The sequence below is a fragment of the Sus scrofa genome, chromosome 1, assembly GCF_054392235.1.
Source record: "Sus scrofa isolate SSC_HxYL_T2T_F1_AM1 chromosome 1, Sscrofa_HxYL_maternal_Yorkshire_Landrace_v2.0, whole genome shotgun sequence".
Classification (NCBI taxonomy): domain Eukaryota; kingdom Metazoa; phylum Chordata; class Mammalia; order Artiodactyla; family Suidae; genus Sus; species Sus scrofa.
Window position 1 is genome coordinate 140,345,289 of NC_139383.1, and position 16,598 is coordinate 140,361,886.

At 51.2% G+C, this 16,598-nt stretch overlaps 1 protein-coding gene across 3 annotated transcripts in view; it reads right to left on the reverse strand.

The window, feature by feature from the left end:
- The window catches only part of PAK6 (p21 (RAC1) activated kinase 6), a 37,351-nt gene that overhangs the window by 5,647 nt on the left and 15,106 nt on the right, over positions 1-16,598 (reverse strand). For all 3 annotated transcript variants that reach the window (XM_021097786.2, XM_084973959.1, XM_084973960.1), the window contains 2 exons: positions 8,138-8,346; positions 6,890-7,546 (listed from right to left, as the gene is read on the reverse strand). In XM_021097786.2, the coding sequence (XP_020953445.2) occupies positions 6,890-7,546; positions 8,138-8,341 (861 nt within the window). In that variant the 5' untranslated portion in view covers positions 8,342-8,346. The remainder of the gene's footprint in view (positions 1-6,889; positions 7,547-8,137; positions 8,347-16,598) is intronic.

The window sequence follows — 16,598 nt, forward strand, 5'->3', positions numbered from 1 at the left end:
CAAGGGCCCATGTGGGAGGAAAAGGCCCTGGGCACTGGGGTAGGGGGTGCAGTAAGGCAGAGTGTCTGTGCTGTGACATGCAACAGAGGACCAGAGAGCCATGTTAGCATCTCGGGTGTCCCTTGGGCTGGGGATCTGGTGCCAGAGAGATCTAGAATCAGGAAGGTAGGTCTAGCCAAGCCCAAACCTTGGAGCCAGGGAAGAGGGGGTTTCCTAAGGGCGCCCCAGAGCAGCCCCTCCACTTGCTCCTGAACATGGATCTCCTCCATGGAATTCCTTGATGACCCCCAACAAGGAAGGGAAGGCCTATCCTTCTGGTCTCTGGTGGGGAGAGAAAGAGGGAAGGTGGAACTGAGTGACAGACTGGGCCCTCAGTGAGCCCTGCTCAGGCCCAGCCCAGGAAGCTCCTTGACTCTCCAGGCCCAGCTCTCCTGGCAGCCCCAGCAAGGAAGGGTCCCATCTGGAGTTCCTGTTGTGGCTCAGAGGTTACAAACCCAACTAGGATCTGTGAGGATGTGAATTCAATCCCTGCCCTTGCTCAGTGGGTTAAGGATCCAGAGTTGCTGTGAGCTGTGGTGTAGGTCACAGATGTTCCTTGGATCTGGCATTGCTGTGGCTATGGCATAGGTAGGCAGCTACAGCTCTGATTTGATCCCTACCCCTAAACTGGGAACTTCCATAGGCTGTAGATGCGGCCATTAAAAAAAAAGGGGGGGGGGCGGGGTCCCATCCTTGGGTTATTCCCAAGGGGCTAGGATGTGCAACATGACTCCAAACAGGGATTTTTTTTTTTTAAACCACCCAAGTTTTTTTTTTTGTTTTGTTTTTTGTTTTTTTTTGGGGGGGGGGGCATGCCCGAGGCATGGGGAAGTTCCTAGGCCAGGGATTGAACCTGTGCCACAGCAACAACCTGAGCCACTGCAATGACCACATGGGATCCTTAACCCACTGTGCCACAAGGGAAATCCAGGGACTGTGTGCTTTTAAAAGGGGCACCCGGAGAGGGCCATATGTGACCTAGGGGGACACACACTTCAGAAGCTACAGAGAAGCCTTCCCAGGACATTTCAGAGTATCTCACAGATGGTTGTCTTGGTGCCCTGGGGTCCCCATCCTCACCTTCAAAGCTGAATCAACTTCTAGGGAATCTATTCGACACTCAGCTGGGGCTATGCTGCTTGAATCTGGGCCTTGGGTCCTCACAGGCTCGGCCAGAGCCTTTTCAACCTCTTCCCCTTTTCCCCTAGACATCAGGGCCCTCACCTCAGTCCCTGGCTTTGCCTGGAGTCAAGCATGTGCATGGCGCCTCTGCCACCCCAGCCTCGCCTGCCCATTCCATGTGCGCCAGCCTCTGGGAGGTGGGCCTGCCTCGAGCTTGGCCTTTATGGTGAAGGGGCCAGGGAGGCCTCCTAGGACCACTCCACTGCTGCCTGGTGAGCACATGGTACAGTAAATAAATTCTCCCATGTCCTCATAGCACCTCCCTCCCCTGCTCTGTTGTGATGGAGCAGTGGAACTGCCAGACTGGGGATCAGGACCCAGGTTCCAGTCCTACTCTGCTCTGACTTATGATGAATCTTAGATCAGTCCTCCTCTCTGGGATCCATTCTCCTCTATAAATGCACAGTGATTTGGGGAGCCGGATAAAAATGCAGATTGTTGGGCCCTGGAGACAGCTTCCAGCTACTGCAGGGCCTCTGCATTTTAACGAGGCCTCTGGGCTTTGATGTGGGAGGAACCGTGGGCCACAGTTTGAGCAGCTCTGACTCCATGGCTTCTGGGAGGGCTGGGACTGGGGGTAGAGGGAGGCTGTGAGGCCAGTTCCCAGAGCAGGAGTTCCATGAGATGTCACCTGGAGGCAGCCCCCAAGGCTCTGTAAAAAGACTACCTGCTGGTTGGGAGGCAAGGGCTTAACACAGAAAACATGCTCTCTGAGCATCTGTGTGGGGCCAGGCAGAGCTTGGGGACCCGAAAAACTCCTAAAGCTGCTCTTGAGATTACTCTGACAGCCATGGACCTCTATCTGGATCCTTTCCTTTTCTTTTCTTCCCTTTCTTCTCTTCCTTTTCTTTCTTTCTTTTTCTTTCTTTCTTTCTTTCTTTCTTTCTTTCTTTCTTTCTTTCTTTCTTTCTTTCTTTCTTTCTCTTTCTTTCTTTCTTTCTCTCCCTCTCTCTCTCTCTCTCCCTCTCCTTCCTTCCTTCCTTCCTTTCTTCCCTCCCTCCCTCCTTCCTTCCTTCCTTTTTCCCTGTTTTTAGGCCACATGTGTGGCATATGGAAGTTCCCAGGCTAGGGGTCAAATCAAAGCTGCAGCTGCCAGCTTACATCACAGCCACAGCAACTCCAGATCTGGGCCACGTCTGCGATTTACACTGCAGCTCATGGCAACTCCAGAACCTTAACCCACTAAGTGAGGCCAGGGATTGAACCCACATCCTCATGGTTACTAGTTGGGTTCATTATTGCTGAGCCACAACAGGAACTCCTCTCTGTAGATATCTAAGGAAGACGGTAAGACAGTTTTCCTCACCTTCTGGCCTCCCAGCCTCCTGCACGAGCTCTCTGATCTTTGGATGAGTGGACATGGGGATGGTGGGGACAAGCCATTTGGAGGGAATGAGGAAGGGGCTTTGCTCCCTTTCTCCTGTCAAGGCCCCTGTGGAGACCCTGCCCCAGGTGCTGCGGGCTGAGGATGCAGTGGCAGGGATGGAAATGGCAGATGTGTCTGGTTGAGAGGCCAGCACTGTCGTGGCCTGGGACATGGGACAGAGGACATGGTGTGGTGGGGCTAGGCTTGGTCTTCACCTTATCAGGGTCTGGTCTCAAGTGTCCCTTTTTTGGCCTTGCTGCCTATCTCCACAAGGAGGGAGCTTTTGCTTAATGTAACCACTAGAAAGGACCAGATAAAACTTGGTAAGCCACTCCAAGAAAGGGAAAGGAGGACTAATTGCAAAGGGTTCTGGATTAATTCTGGAGTTACTTGTGTGACTCAGACCTCTTCTTGGGCAGGAAGCCACTGGAAAGAAGAGTTGTATTGTGGAGTTACAATGATGCCTCATGTTCCCTTCTTGGGCCTTGGTGACAGGGCTGGCTCTCCAGCTTTGGGCCTGGGATGCTGTACCATAAATACCACATAGGCAGAAGCCATATAACACTAGAAATAATAAAACCATTTATTGAGGACTTACCACCTTGACAAGGGCTTCAAATGCATTATGCATTTAATTCTCAGAGCCCCATGGGTTGTTCTATTATCCTATGGATACTATTATTATTTTTTTTTGTCTTTTTTGTTGTTGTTGTTGTTGTTATTGTTGCTATTTCTTAGGCTGCTCCCGCAGCATATGGAGGTTCCCAGGTTAGGGGTTGAATCGGAGCTGTAGCCACCGGCCTACGCCAGAGCCACAGCAACGCGGGATCCGAGCCGCGTCTGCAACCTACACCACAGCTCACAGCAACGCCGGATCATTAACCCACTGAGCAAGGGCAGGGACCGAACCCGCAACCTCATGGTTCCTAGTCGGATTTGTTAACCACTGCGCCTCGACGGGAACTCTGGATACTATTATTATCTACATTAGATAGATGAGGAAAGTAGATGAGGAAATGTACTCAGAGAGGTTAAGTAACTTTCCCAGAGTCACTCAGCAGTAAGGCACAAAGCCAGACTTCAGTTCTACCTCTGGCCCCTGTGCTGTGGTCCTACTGAGCATCCTTAGCATATAATGGAGAACATGGTACACAGTAGGTGCTTAACCAAGGCTTGCTGATTGCTGAAGTCTTTTTTTTTTTTTTTTTGGCCTCACCCATAGCATGTGGAAGTTCCCAGGTCAGGGATCAAACCTGAGCCACAGCAGTGACAATGCTGGATCTTTAACCTGCTGAGCCACCAGGGAACTTCTGTTGAGGTCTTTCTGACTTGGCCTTTCTGCCACTAAGTGGGACTACTTCTAAATCCCCCAAGCTCCTCCCTGTCTTACCCCTTTGGCCTCCCTGCCCCCACTTAAGGTCTTCTTTCACTCTTTAGCCAAAGTGAGTGATTGTAGGCTAAGCTGCCTGGGACCACAGACTCTCTTGCAGCCACTCCCAGCACACTGTGACCACTGGTGGCCTGCCTTCCCCAGAGGCACCAGTGCAGTACTGCTGCCTTTGGAGTTGCTAGGAGTGTCCAGACCCAACCTCCAGGATGTGCTGAGTGCAGAGGGCTGGCTGCTGGCTTCGTCTGGGAGTTCTTGGGGCTCAGGGTCCTGGGGGAGGAGGAGGAAACTGAATGTTTCCTAGCTGTGTGGTGATCTGCTAGGAGCCATGGTTCTCAACTGTGGGTGATTCCCCCCCCAAGGAATGTTTGGTATTATCTGGAGGGATATGAGGTTGTACCACCTGAGGGGTGCTACTAGCATCTAGTGGGCAGAGGCCAGAGATGCTTCTAAACATCCTACAATTGGAGTTCCTGTCGTGGCTCAGTGGTTAACAAACCCCACTAGTATCCATGAGGACTTGGGTTCAATCCCTGGCCTTGCTCAGCAGGTTAAGGATCTGGAGTTGCCATGAACTGTGGTGTAGGTCGAAGACATGTCTTGGATCCCGCGTTGCTCTGGCTGTGGCTGAGCTGCAGACTGGCAGCTACAGCTCTGATGGAACCCCTAGTCTGGGAACCTCCATATGCCAGGGGTGCAACCCTATAAAGACAAAAGACTAAATAAATACCCTATAGTGCCCAGGAGAGCCACTACAACTGAGAATTATTGGATCCAAATGTTAAGAGTACAGGGTTGAGAAGCCCTGGCCCAGGGTTGAGTTGCGGGCAGTCTTGGCTCTGCCTTTTAGGAGGCTGCCTGGAGAGCATCTATCTAGAAAGGTATGCCCGGGGGCCAAGATGGAAACTACTCCCCTGGATTTGGAACTGTGGTGTTTCTGAGCCCCAGACAAGCACCATCTGCCTCCAAAGGCACCTCCACAGGTTCTGACAAGAGCCTGCACACCCCATGGCCGCGGCTGTGGTGGGTAAAGGGTGTAGGGACGGATAGGCCAACAGAGGCTGGAGGTCAGCCTGTTTTCCTGCTGTGGGGTGCTGGCAGGGGCCCAGACCATACATGTCAGTGCCCAGCCCAGTAGTGACACCCCCTCCTCCAAGTCCCCGAAACCACACCCACCCCGCAGTCCTCCCCAAGTGCACTTCCAGCAGTGTGCGCTGTTCTGCTCCCACCTGAGTTTTCTGGAGAATGTCTCTCCACAGGCACAGACTTCCAGAGACCCCTCAGCTCACAGGCACTCATGTTTCTCACACGGACACATCAAGCCATATCTCATCTGTTCCTCCCTCAAACCCCCACCCCATGGGGGATCCCAGCCTGCTGTCCTTTGTCCCTGTGGGGGAGTGGGAGGCACCGGGCCCAGAACCTTCGCTGGGTGCCTTGGGCTGGCAGTGACTTACAAGGGTTGGGGTCCAGGCCACTCCTCAACGCCCACCCCCAGGTCAGGCTGGACACACTGGCACCATCCAGGGACGGCAGGCTCCAGGCTCACACTTACGTCTAACAATTCTTGTGCTACAGCCCAAGCTCATTTTTGCCTGTCTCTCAGGAAAGAGCTAAAAGATGTCATGATTGGTTGGAAAGCCTTCAGTGAGCAAGAGGCGAGAGCCCAGAGGGCCCCTCCCACTGGCTCGGCTGACTCATTCATGACACCTGGCAGACGTATCGCCTCTGAGTCAGTCTTCTCATCTGCCAAATGGGAAAGGATGTTACTGTCACCATGGACAGGATGTCATAGGGCATGCGAGAAGCAAAAGTGTTCTCCTCCTCTGCCTGCCAAGAAATGTCACCATTAGAGCTCCCTTCACTGTTTCTTTTTTTACAAGAAAAATATGTGCATTTGAGGCTGTCACACACTCCTGCTCTCCCAAACTCCTGCTGCTCCCAGACCCAGGCAAGTTTAGTCCTCTAGCTTTTCATAGGACACACAACATGAGAATAAATAATCACAGGAGTGCTAAACAAAGCAGCATTAGGAAAAAAGGGGGAGGGAAGAATCCGTACTAGCTAAGGAGTTAACATGAGTGTTTCTATGGGGGAGGCTGTGCAGGATCTCATGAGAGCACTGGGACTAGCGAGGGGCTGAGGCTAAAAGAAGGTCTGAGAAGAGGGAGCCAGAGAGACCTTCCCTGCCCCCAGTGCTCGAGCACCTACCTCTGCTGGGGCCTGGGTGGGGGATGCTGGGTACTGTGGATAGGGGAGGGTCTGGGTGTGTGCTCAAAGAGGCTGTTTTTTTTTTTTTTTTTTGTCTTTTTGTCTTTTTAGGGCTGCACCTACAGCATATGGAGGTTGCCAGGCTAGGGGTCTAATCAGAGCTGTAGCCACCAGCCTATGCCAGAGCCACAACAACATCAGATCCGAGCCACGTCTGCAACCTACACCACAGCTCACAGCAACGCCGGATTCTTAACCCACTGAGCAAGGCCAGGGATCAAACCCGCAACCTCATGGTTCCCAGTTGGATTCGTTTCCTCTATGCCATGATGGGAACTCCTAAAGAGGCTGCTTTTTCTAGGGTGGGGAGTTGGGGGTGTGGGAGTGTCTGCCACGCAATGTGGTCTGCCTAGACACTCCCAGAGGGCATGAGTGTAAGCTGGGGCACGCCATAGCCCCTCTGAGGCCCCAGAAAACGACCTGGCTTGCAACCTCTGACTCATACATGCTAAGCCTTTGGAGGATGAGGGCTCAGCTGGTGCAGGTGAGAATCCCCAGCTGATGGTCTGTTTCCCTCATGCCTTCCCCGACCCAACCCTGTAAGTGGGGAAGGCCAGGCAGGGCCTGTGTCCCCAGTGGAGGCTGCTGGGCCCGGCTCCCTGCCCACTTGAGAGTGGCCCCAGAGGCAGCCCAACCTGACCTACCTTGCTCTGTGGTGGAGGGCCTGGCCTGCTGCTGCTCGGAGGGGCGGTGGCAGAGGCAGACAGGAACATGCTTCGGAACAGCCTGCGCTTCAGGCTGCTCTCCTGGGTCTTAGGGCTGGGGCTGCCCTCCCCACCCGGCCTGCCTGCGGCTGAGCCCACCAAGCAGGACTGTGGCCGGGTCTCCTCGGAGCCATGCCTGGCAGTCTTGGTCCCACGCCTGCCCGTGGCTGTGGGGGACGAGGTGCCAGGTGGGGAGCTCTGCAGGCAGGCGCCCAACTGCAGGCAGCGCTGCGTGGCACCCTGGAACTCGGCGGGGCCCAGGGACTGTGCCTTGGTGGCCAGCCCATTGGGCAGGACCCGTGGGCTCTGCGGCTCAGGCCACGGCGTTGTCTGCCTGCAGCCTGCTGGTGCACCTCCGTTGCAGCTGAGGTAGAGGCCGTGGGGGTCGGTGCGCTCAGACTGGGGGCTCTGCAGGTACATGTCTGGGTCGTTGGCCCATTGCTCATCCCCCAGCAGCCCCAGGGACTGTGCCCGCCGCCGGCTGGTGGGGCTGCGGCCTCGCAAGGTATTGGAGCTGATGACCGACAACTTCTGGATATCATTGAGCAGCCCGGAGATGTAGCCGTCCGTGGGCACCGAGCTGCCCCGCACCACCGTCTGCAGGGGAGTGGGGAGAGCTAGTGAGCTGCCTGTTCACAGACCGGGTCACAGAGCCTCCCCCAGGGCTTTGGGGAAGAATGCCCAAGCACTCACATAGCTGTCATCCATCTAGTCCTTAACTTTTCCATCCCTTTCCAGGGCCCACAGCAGGGCTTCCAAACCATGACCCTGACCCTAACCTCTATTAGGCCCTTGGGCCGACCCTTCTTAACCCATGAATCAACCCCCCCGGTCTGTGAGAGCCCCCTAGCCCCTGTGGGGCTGCAGGTTCAAATATTGCAAGGGACATACTTAAAGATTATTCATTGTTATCTGAAACTCGAATTTTTTTGGGGGGGGCATCTTGGTTTTGCTTTTGTTTTTCTAAATCTGGCAACCCTGCCACCCTGAGGAGAGGGATACCCCAGGCTCCTCCTCCCTGGGTCACCCAGGGAGGAACGAGGCTGATCAGCAGGACTGGAAACAGCCTGGCTAATAGAGAGCTGGTAACTGGGTGGTTCTTCGGACGTGTGTGTGGCTTTGTGGCCGCCTTCTGTGGAGGGGGTGGCCTGAGTCCTTCCCCTCTGCCATCCCTGCTGCTCCCCTCACCTTCATGGGCTGGAGCTGCACCCGAGTGATGCGTGAAGGGTCCACCACAGGCTTGGGTCGTCTCAGTGTGTCCAGGATGTTCTGCCATTGTGGGGGGAGGCCCACGAATTTGCCTTCTTTGGGGTCGAAGGAGGTGTGGACACGGTGCTGGAAGTTCTGTGGGGCCGAGATCTCAGGGCGTTTCTTTTTTTTCTTGCGGAACATGGTGCCTGTGTGGGGAGGGTCAGGCTGAGTTCCAGCAGTGGCTTCACAGGAACCTGCCCCCCCCAGGAAGCACAGGTGGCCAAGGTGGGACCCCGGATTCCCTTCCCTGGAACAGCCCCCCTGCACCAGCCCAAGGGCTTCTCCCCACCTCTCAGGACTGCTTCCTCAAGAAAATGGCTAGTGCCCTGCAGATAGGTCCCAGAAACAGCAAAAGCCCCATAAATAAGCCAACACAGACTAAAAACAAGAAAAGAGTTGTCTGTCTTCTCGTCTGCGCCAAGTCTCCTGCTGAGCAGGCAGACTCTGGGGTGTTTTCATATGATCCAAAGCCCAGGACAAATATCATCCACTGTCAAAAAATTAAAATGTGGGATAGGGGAAAGGGAGGAAAGCCAGCAAACTCATTTTATGAAGTGAGTTTGATCTTGATTCTTGGACCAGGTAAGAGTAGTACCAGGAAAGGAAAATTTGAATCCATTTCGCTTATGAACATAAATGAAAATCCTAAACAAAATTAGCAAATCGAATTCAACTCTTTGTTAAAAGGGTTTTTGGGTTTGTGTTTTCTTTTGTATCACAGTCAACTCAGGTTTGTCCCAGGATGGTTCACAGACATAAAACCTGTGAATGTGACATACAACTCCATAAAAAGCCAAGCTGCTGATTCACAGACATGTTGCCCAATGTGAAACCAAACTGAAGGGGCCCTGATGGTTCCCAGGAGCTTGGCCCTAATTCTGGACCAAGGGCAAGGCTGGGGTTGGTGAGGGTTGTTATCTTAGGGGAAAAGCTCTCCAGGAAGAGACAGCTCACCTCCTTCTGGGCCCCTTTCTCTCTGACTATACAGATCACTTGCAGGCAAACCCCCATCCCTTGCCTTGCTGGCTTCCATTTTACCTAAGCTCCAGATCTGAGAGAGGGAGATTGGAAATTCAGGAGGCAAGGTGACCCTTCTAGAGTACCAGTCTGGCCACGACTTCAGGGAGCCCTGGGCGGGGACCACATGTGATGGAAGACAGGGTTGGGTGTGTTCACTTGAAGGCTTTGTATCTGAAGTGGCTCAAAACAGCTTAATGGTTTTGTGTGGAGGTTGCAAAGGACAGTGGATCCTTGTGTCACCTGGAAAGGTCTTTTTAAATTTTTTCTTTTTCTTTTTTTCTTTTTCACTTTTTTTAGGGTGGCACTTGTGGCACATGGAGGTTCCCAGGCTAAGGGTCAAATTGAAGCTGTAGCTGCTGGCCAAAGCCACAGCCACAGCAACACTAGATCCGAGCCACGTCTGCAACCTACACCACAGCTCACAGCAATGCCGGATCCTTAACCCACTGAGCAAGGCCAGGGATCAAACCTGTGTCCTCATGGATGCTAGTCAGATTCATTAACCACTGAGCCACGTCAGACACTCCCATAGGTGTGTTTCATCAAGACCTGTTTGTTTCTTGAATTGAATGCTTGGATCAATCACCTGTCCACAGAACTGGATAGATCTGTGCCATGGCATTCTCACTTTGCTCCTGCTCTGGAGACAAAACCTTCCTGGTCAGTCTGGCAGGTTTTGGAGCAGGTCACAGATCTGGGAGGCAGCTGGTAGGAAGGCAGGGTGCTCTATCTAACTGCCACAGCCTCTGCACTGGGCATTCGCCAACCATGAATCAATCTGAATCTGTGTCAGACCTCTTGGAACTGAAGCCAGTTTGGGGGCCTCGAGGTTCAGGAACCTACCAAACAATCCCATCAGGCAAAGCCACATGTGCAGGAGCCCCAAGGACCAAGAAACTTTGGAATGAAATATACTGTTTGGGTTACAGGTGAGTTGCAGGGAGTTTTCCACTAATCTGGGGAGAGACTGAATCACCTACATGATTTGAGCCTCAATATTCTTTTTTCTTTTTCTTTTAGGGACTTATCTAAGGTACATGGAAGTTCCCAGGCTAGGGGTCAAATTGGAGCTGCAGTTGCCAGCCTACACCACAGCTCATGGCAATCCCAAATCCTTAACCCACTGAGCGAGGCCAGGGATCGAACCTGCATCCTCATGGATACTAGTCAGGTTCGTTACTGCTGAGCAACTACGGGAACTCCGAGCCTCACTGTTCTTTATAAAACAGGGTTAATAAAAGGTATTTCACAGGGTTTAGGGAGTGTTAAATGAGCAGATTCCCAGTAGACAAGGGCTATTTCTTTTTCTATGTTGGCCTCTGTGCATCCTATCTCTAAGCTCAGGGCCCTGCATATGTCAGGATGTGAGCAGATATAGGTCTGGGAGTGATGTCCAACTATGGGTCTCAGGTTCTCCTGTCAGGGGTCATGCCTGATTTCTGGTTCTCAGGCCCTCGCCACCTCTCCACAAAGTAGACTCTGTGGTTTGGTAAAACTTGACCTCCTCTGGGAGTTCCCATTACTCTCCTCACTCTATGGACTCCTCTGGAGGTGCAGAAACACAGCTGAGAATTGTAGAAGAGCTGGCTAATGCCCCCTCTGCCCCCCACAACATCCCTCGCCCCAACTCCGTAGCCCCAAGAGTCCACTGTTGGCTGCAGGAATGCACAGATAGCATTTTTAGCCAGTGGTCTACACGACTGTGGGATCCCCTCACAGCAATTCCAGAGTAGGTTCTTCCACAGGCAGCAGGAAGGGCCTGAGGAGAGAGGAGGGCCGCACAGGGTCCCAGGGTCCAGAGCTTGTGGTAGGAGGTGGGGAAGCAATGAACTGAGCTCAGGCTTTAGGGGACGGGGAGCAGAGACTTAGAAATCAGAGCCAGTCACTTTGCTAGTGGGAAATCCACACCTAAAGGGAGGCTGCCAGGGCTCATCCAAAATAATGGTGAGGATAACACTGCCTGGGACAACATGAGTGACTACATAGAAAAATCCAGAAAATCTACATGTAAACTATTGGGATTAAATATGGGAATTTTAAAAGTTCCCAATTCAAGGTCAATATTATAAAATCAATGTATTTCTGCACACCAGCAAGAGACAAATAGAAGTGAAATTTAAAAAAAGACCTGTATTGGAGTTCCCATCATGGTGCAGTGGAAATGAATCTGACTAGCAACCATGAGGTTGTGGGTTCAATCCCTGGCTTTGATCAGTGGGTTAAGGATCTGGCGTTGCCATGAGCTGTGGAGTAGGTCTCAGGCAAGGCTCAGATCCTGCGTTGCTGTGGCCATGGTGTAGGCTGGCAGCTGTAGCTCCGATTTGAACTGTGGCCTGGGAACCTTAATTAATTAATTAAAAAAAAAAGACCTGTATCAAGATGATTCTTTGGGACACAGCCCATCATCTTTTTGGTCTTCTGGCTTTCCAAATAAAGTCACTATTTCTTGCCCCCTACTCCCCCCAAAAAAGATCTGTAGAGTTCCCTGGTGGCTCAGCAGGTTAAGAATCCCGCATGTCACCTCTATGGCTTGGGTCACTGCTGTGGCACAGGTTCGATCCCTGGCTCAGGAACTTCTGAATGCTACAGGTGCAGCAAAAAAAAAAAAAAAAAAAAAAAAAAAAAAAAAAAAAAAAAAATTAAAGTTTCTGTGGTACAATGGGAAATGGGAAAAAGGCTTTGGTCTTTGTCCTCCCTCCAATCCAGCCCCATTCCTGGCACATAGCTTCCTAAAACTCTTGGAATTCCCCAAGTGACAAGAATGTTGGAATTTTCAGCCTTCCCTGCCCCCACCTCTGGGGAAGGAAGAGGAGCTGGAGTCTGAGTTAATCAATGGCCAATGATTTAATCAATCATGCCAACTTAATGGAATCTCCATAAAAACCCCCAAGTGATGAGATTCAGGGAGTTTCCAGGCTGGTGAGCACATCAAGGTCCTGAGAGGGTGAGGCCTGGGGAGGGTGTGGAAGCCCTGTGCTCCTCCCCCACACATCTCTTCCTATTGGCTGTTCCTGAGTTATATCTTTGCTAGTGAACAGGTCATATAGTCAAGTGCCTTCCTGATTTCCATTAGCCATCCTAGCAAATTATCAAATGTGAGGATAGGCAGTTGATCACAAGTACCAGTGGCTTGGAACTTGAAACTGTAGTCTAAAGTGGAGGTCTGTTTGTGGGTCTGAGCCTGAGGGGTCTGTGCTGACTCTAGTGTCACTGACTTAGTGTTAAATTCAAATCGAATTGTTCAACACCCAGTTGGTATCAGAAAGTTGGAGAAAGAGTCTCAAGAGGGAAAAAAACCCTTCTCATTTGATGTCAGAAGTGTCATTAGGGGAAAAAAAAAACCCTCAGACACCTTTCACCATTTTACATTAAAAATATCAGACACTTCGGAGTTTCCGTCGTGGCACAGTGGAAATGAATCCGACTAGGAACCATGAGGTTGCGGGTTTGATCCCTGGCCTCGCTGCTCAGTGGGTTAAGGATCCAGTGTTGCCATGAGCTGTGGTGTAGGTTGCAGATGTGTCTCGGATCTGGTGTTGCTGTGGCTGTGGCATAGGCCGGCGGCTACAGCTCCGATTAGATCCCTAGCCTGGGAATCTCCATATGCCAAGAGTGCGGCCCTCAAAACACAACAGCCAAAAGACAAAAAAAAAAAAAAATCAGGCACTTTGGAATAAATACAATCAAAGATGTGCAAGGTCTCTACACTGAAAAAATCAAACATTAAAGATAATGAAGAATGTTAATAGATTGGAAGGCTTAATATTATATCAATTATTCCCTAGTTAACCTACGCAGTTATTGCAACCTCAGTCAAAATCCCAGCAAACGTCTTTTGGTAGAAATTGACAAACTGATTCTGAAATGTACAGAGAAACATCAAAAATCAGGAATGGCCAAGAAAATCTTGAAGATCAAAAATGAGGGTCACCCTACTAGATACCAAGATTTATTACAAAGCTACACTAATTACTGCAGTATGGAACTGGCACAAGGATTGATGAGTAGACCAATGGAATAGAAAAGAGAACAGAAATAGATTCACTCACATAAGGTCACTTAATTTATGACAAAAGTGACACCGCAATATGGTAGGGAACAGATGATCTTTTCCATAAATGTAGCTGAAGCAATTAGACATCCGTATTAAAAAAATCTGGAAAAAGATTTCATATCCTATTCCCAAATTAATTGGATCTAAATGTGAAAAGTAAAATAATAAACTGCTAGGTGTGATGGTGGGGGGCAGGAGAGAGGGAAACCCACCATCTGGCCATTCCCTGCCCCAAGTCTGGTGTGAGTGACTATGTGGGCCCTCCAATCTGGTGGGGTCTCCTGGAGTCCCTGACCTGTGGGGGCCAAAACCTGTCCATACTCAAGGACAAATTAAATTATCAAGGTTTTCTTTGTCTAAAGCAGAATTTTTTTTTTTTTTTTTTTTTTTTTTTTTTTTTTTGCTGTGCCTGCAGCATGCGAAAGTTCCAGGGCCAAGGATTGAACTTGGGCCACAGGAGTGACAATGCTGGTTCTTTAACCTGCTGAGCCACCAGAGAACTCCCAAAGTTCCCAAAGAATTCTTGATGGCCTAGGTTAGGAGTAGGGAGTTCTTTTTTTTCTTCTTTTTTTTTTTGTCTTTTCTAGTGCCACTTCCCACGGCACATGGAGGTTCCCAGGGTAGGGGTCTAATCAGAGCTGTAGCCACCGGCCTACACCAGAGTCAGAGCAACGTGGGATCCGAGCCACGTCTACGACCTAGACCACAGCTCAGGGCAATGCCGGATCCTTAACACACTGCGCAAGGCCAGGGATCGAACTTGCAACCTCATGGTTCCTAGTTGGATTCGTTAACCGCTGCACCACGATGCAAACTCCAGGAGTAGGGAGTTCTTTCTACAGATTTTACCTAGACTAATCTGTAAATGTAGTATGAACACAATGAATTTTCAAAGGAAATACAGCTAAATATTTTTTGTTGTTGTGTTTGGACCTTTATTATCCAATCTTTCTGCTCTTCTAAATTTTCCTTAAGGATGACAGGCTGCTTTTCTAAAAACAAATTTATTTATTTATTTATTTATGACTTTTTTTAGTGCTGCACCTGTGGTATATGGAAGCTCCATGGCTAGGAGTCAAATCAGAGCTGCAGCTGCCGGCCTACATGACAGCCACAGCAACACAGGATTCAAGCTGCATCTGTGACCTACACCACAGCTCAGGGCAACGGCGGATCCTTAACCCACTGATCAAGGCCAGGGATCGAACCCGCATCCTCATGGATACTAGTCAGATTCTTAACCAGAGGAGCCACAAGGGGAACGCCTAAAAGCAAAATATGTTTAAATAAAGAAAAGGGCAATCCATGCTGACTGAGTCCCTAAGAGATACACACCCACTTAAGTATCTAGCGTTGCTGGGTCACTGGGTGTGTCACCTGAGACCCAAGCACCCCTGTATCTCTGCAGCTCCGTGCCTAGGAACCCACACGAAGGTCCAGACAGGGGCTGTCACTTGCCATCCCTAGGCCTCCATCTTCTAGTCAGTGTCCCACCTTCTGATAAGTCTAAGGGCTCCCAGGGCTGAGGGAGAGGGGTCGCTGAGTCATTGTGGGGTTAAATCAGATCAAGCCGTGCCTGTCTTTAAAGCTGCCATCCAAGAATCTCCACCTCTTTGCAACCACACTCCATTCACCTAGTGGAAGAGCTTTTCTTAAAGATACAACGAAAGAAGGAGGAAGGCGGCAGGAGGCTGATGTTCCCTGAGAAAGCCAGTCCCTGCCTTTCCTTCTGCCTTGCCTGACATGATGTGGGCCTCACACGTGAAGTAGAAATGGGCAGGGGCAGGGCGGCAGCCCCAGCCCCTCCCGTCTGGTGTGCCACCTTGCCCCAGTGCAGGGGAGGGAGGTGCTGCTGAGGAGTCTTTCTCAGGCTGGGAGGCAACCTTGAGATTGAGGAATGATTTGAATGTTCCACTTCAGGATGGACATCACCCTCCAGCCAGCAGGCTGGCCCACGACTGGATGGGGAGAGGGATGCTCGGCGCTGGGATGGTGGGGGTGGGAAGAGCCCTGCCTGAAGCAGTTTAAGAAGGAAGCTCCCCGGGCATAGCTCCTGTGGAGGCTGTTTCCTCCAGCCAGAGGCTGGCAGATGGGGAGCTGGTCAGTTTCTGGAGGTCATGCTGCCACACCCAGACAAACTGAGGGTGGAGCTGGTGGGGGAGAGTTCAGGGAGCCACAGGACCAGCTTCAGAGGAGCAGGAGACTCAAGACAGAAAGAGAAGTAACTTTTCTTGAGCACCTGCTATGTGCTAGGCCCTTTCCAAGCACCAACTAATTTAATCTTCACAATGATCCTGAGAGATAGGACTTAGTAGAATCCACAAATCCAGATGATATTCAGAGAGGCTGAATAACTTGCCCAGGGTCACAGAACCAGAAAATGACCAAGTTGGCTCATTTTCTGAAGCCAGATCTGGTTCCAGGGCCTCTGCTCTGTCCACCGTGCCCGGTTGAAGGCTATGGTTAATCTCCTTCTCAGGGGTCTATAAACAGGAAGGGGGCTGGGCAGCCTGAGAAGAAGGGGGTGGGCCAGGGCCAGCTCCCTCCACCAAGATTGCTAGGTTCTTTCCCCGGCTGATCTGTGAGTCAGAGGTAGGGGAGACTGGTGCTGTCCTGACTTGCAGGCTGACCTTTACTTTGTCTAGAACCAGTTTCTTTCTTTCTTTTTTTTTTTTTTTAATTGTTGTTTGTTTGTTTTTGCGGGGGTTTGCCCTACAGTGGGGTAGGGGGTGTTCTAAAGAGCTCACATTGGCAGCTATGATGTCAGGGCCCGGCATTCATGGAAAGAGCAGTAGAAACAGTAGGAGAGTATTTTCTGCAGCACAGCTCCACTTCCCTTCAGTAGGATCCCAGCCCCAAATCAGGTGACCCACAGGCCTTGCTTGAGGAATGGTGGACAGAGCTTTGTGGCTCATGCTACCGTTCCATGGTGACAAGGGGTCGGTAGGTGGGGGTCCCCGAGCCAAGCACTGTGGCTTGGGTGGTCCAGGGTCCACAACAGGGACAGCAGACAGCTGTGCTGGGTGGGGCATCCCCTCAAACTGCTTTTCCTCTGGGGGAGGGGACATCTGTCTGCCAGGGCCTGGGGCCCCATAAACCCAAGGCAGAGCCATGGAGAAATGAGTCTGCATTTAAACCTCAAATCCCATGGATGCCGCCATTTGAGGCAGACCCTTAGGAGTGAATCTGCCTGTTTAAGACATGCTCCAGGACTTCCAGAGGTCCCTCTGGGAATTACCTCTGGGGCCTGTCTTGAGACAGCATCAGCTATTTTCCTAACCTGTGGCCTCCTCTTTTCACTAGAAGTGCTGGTTATCAGATGTG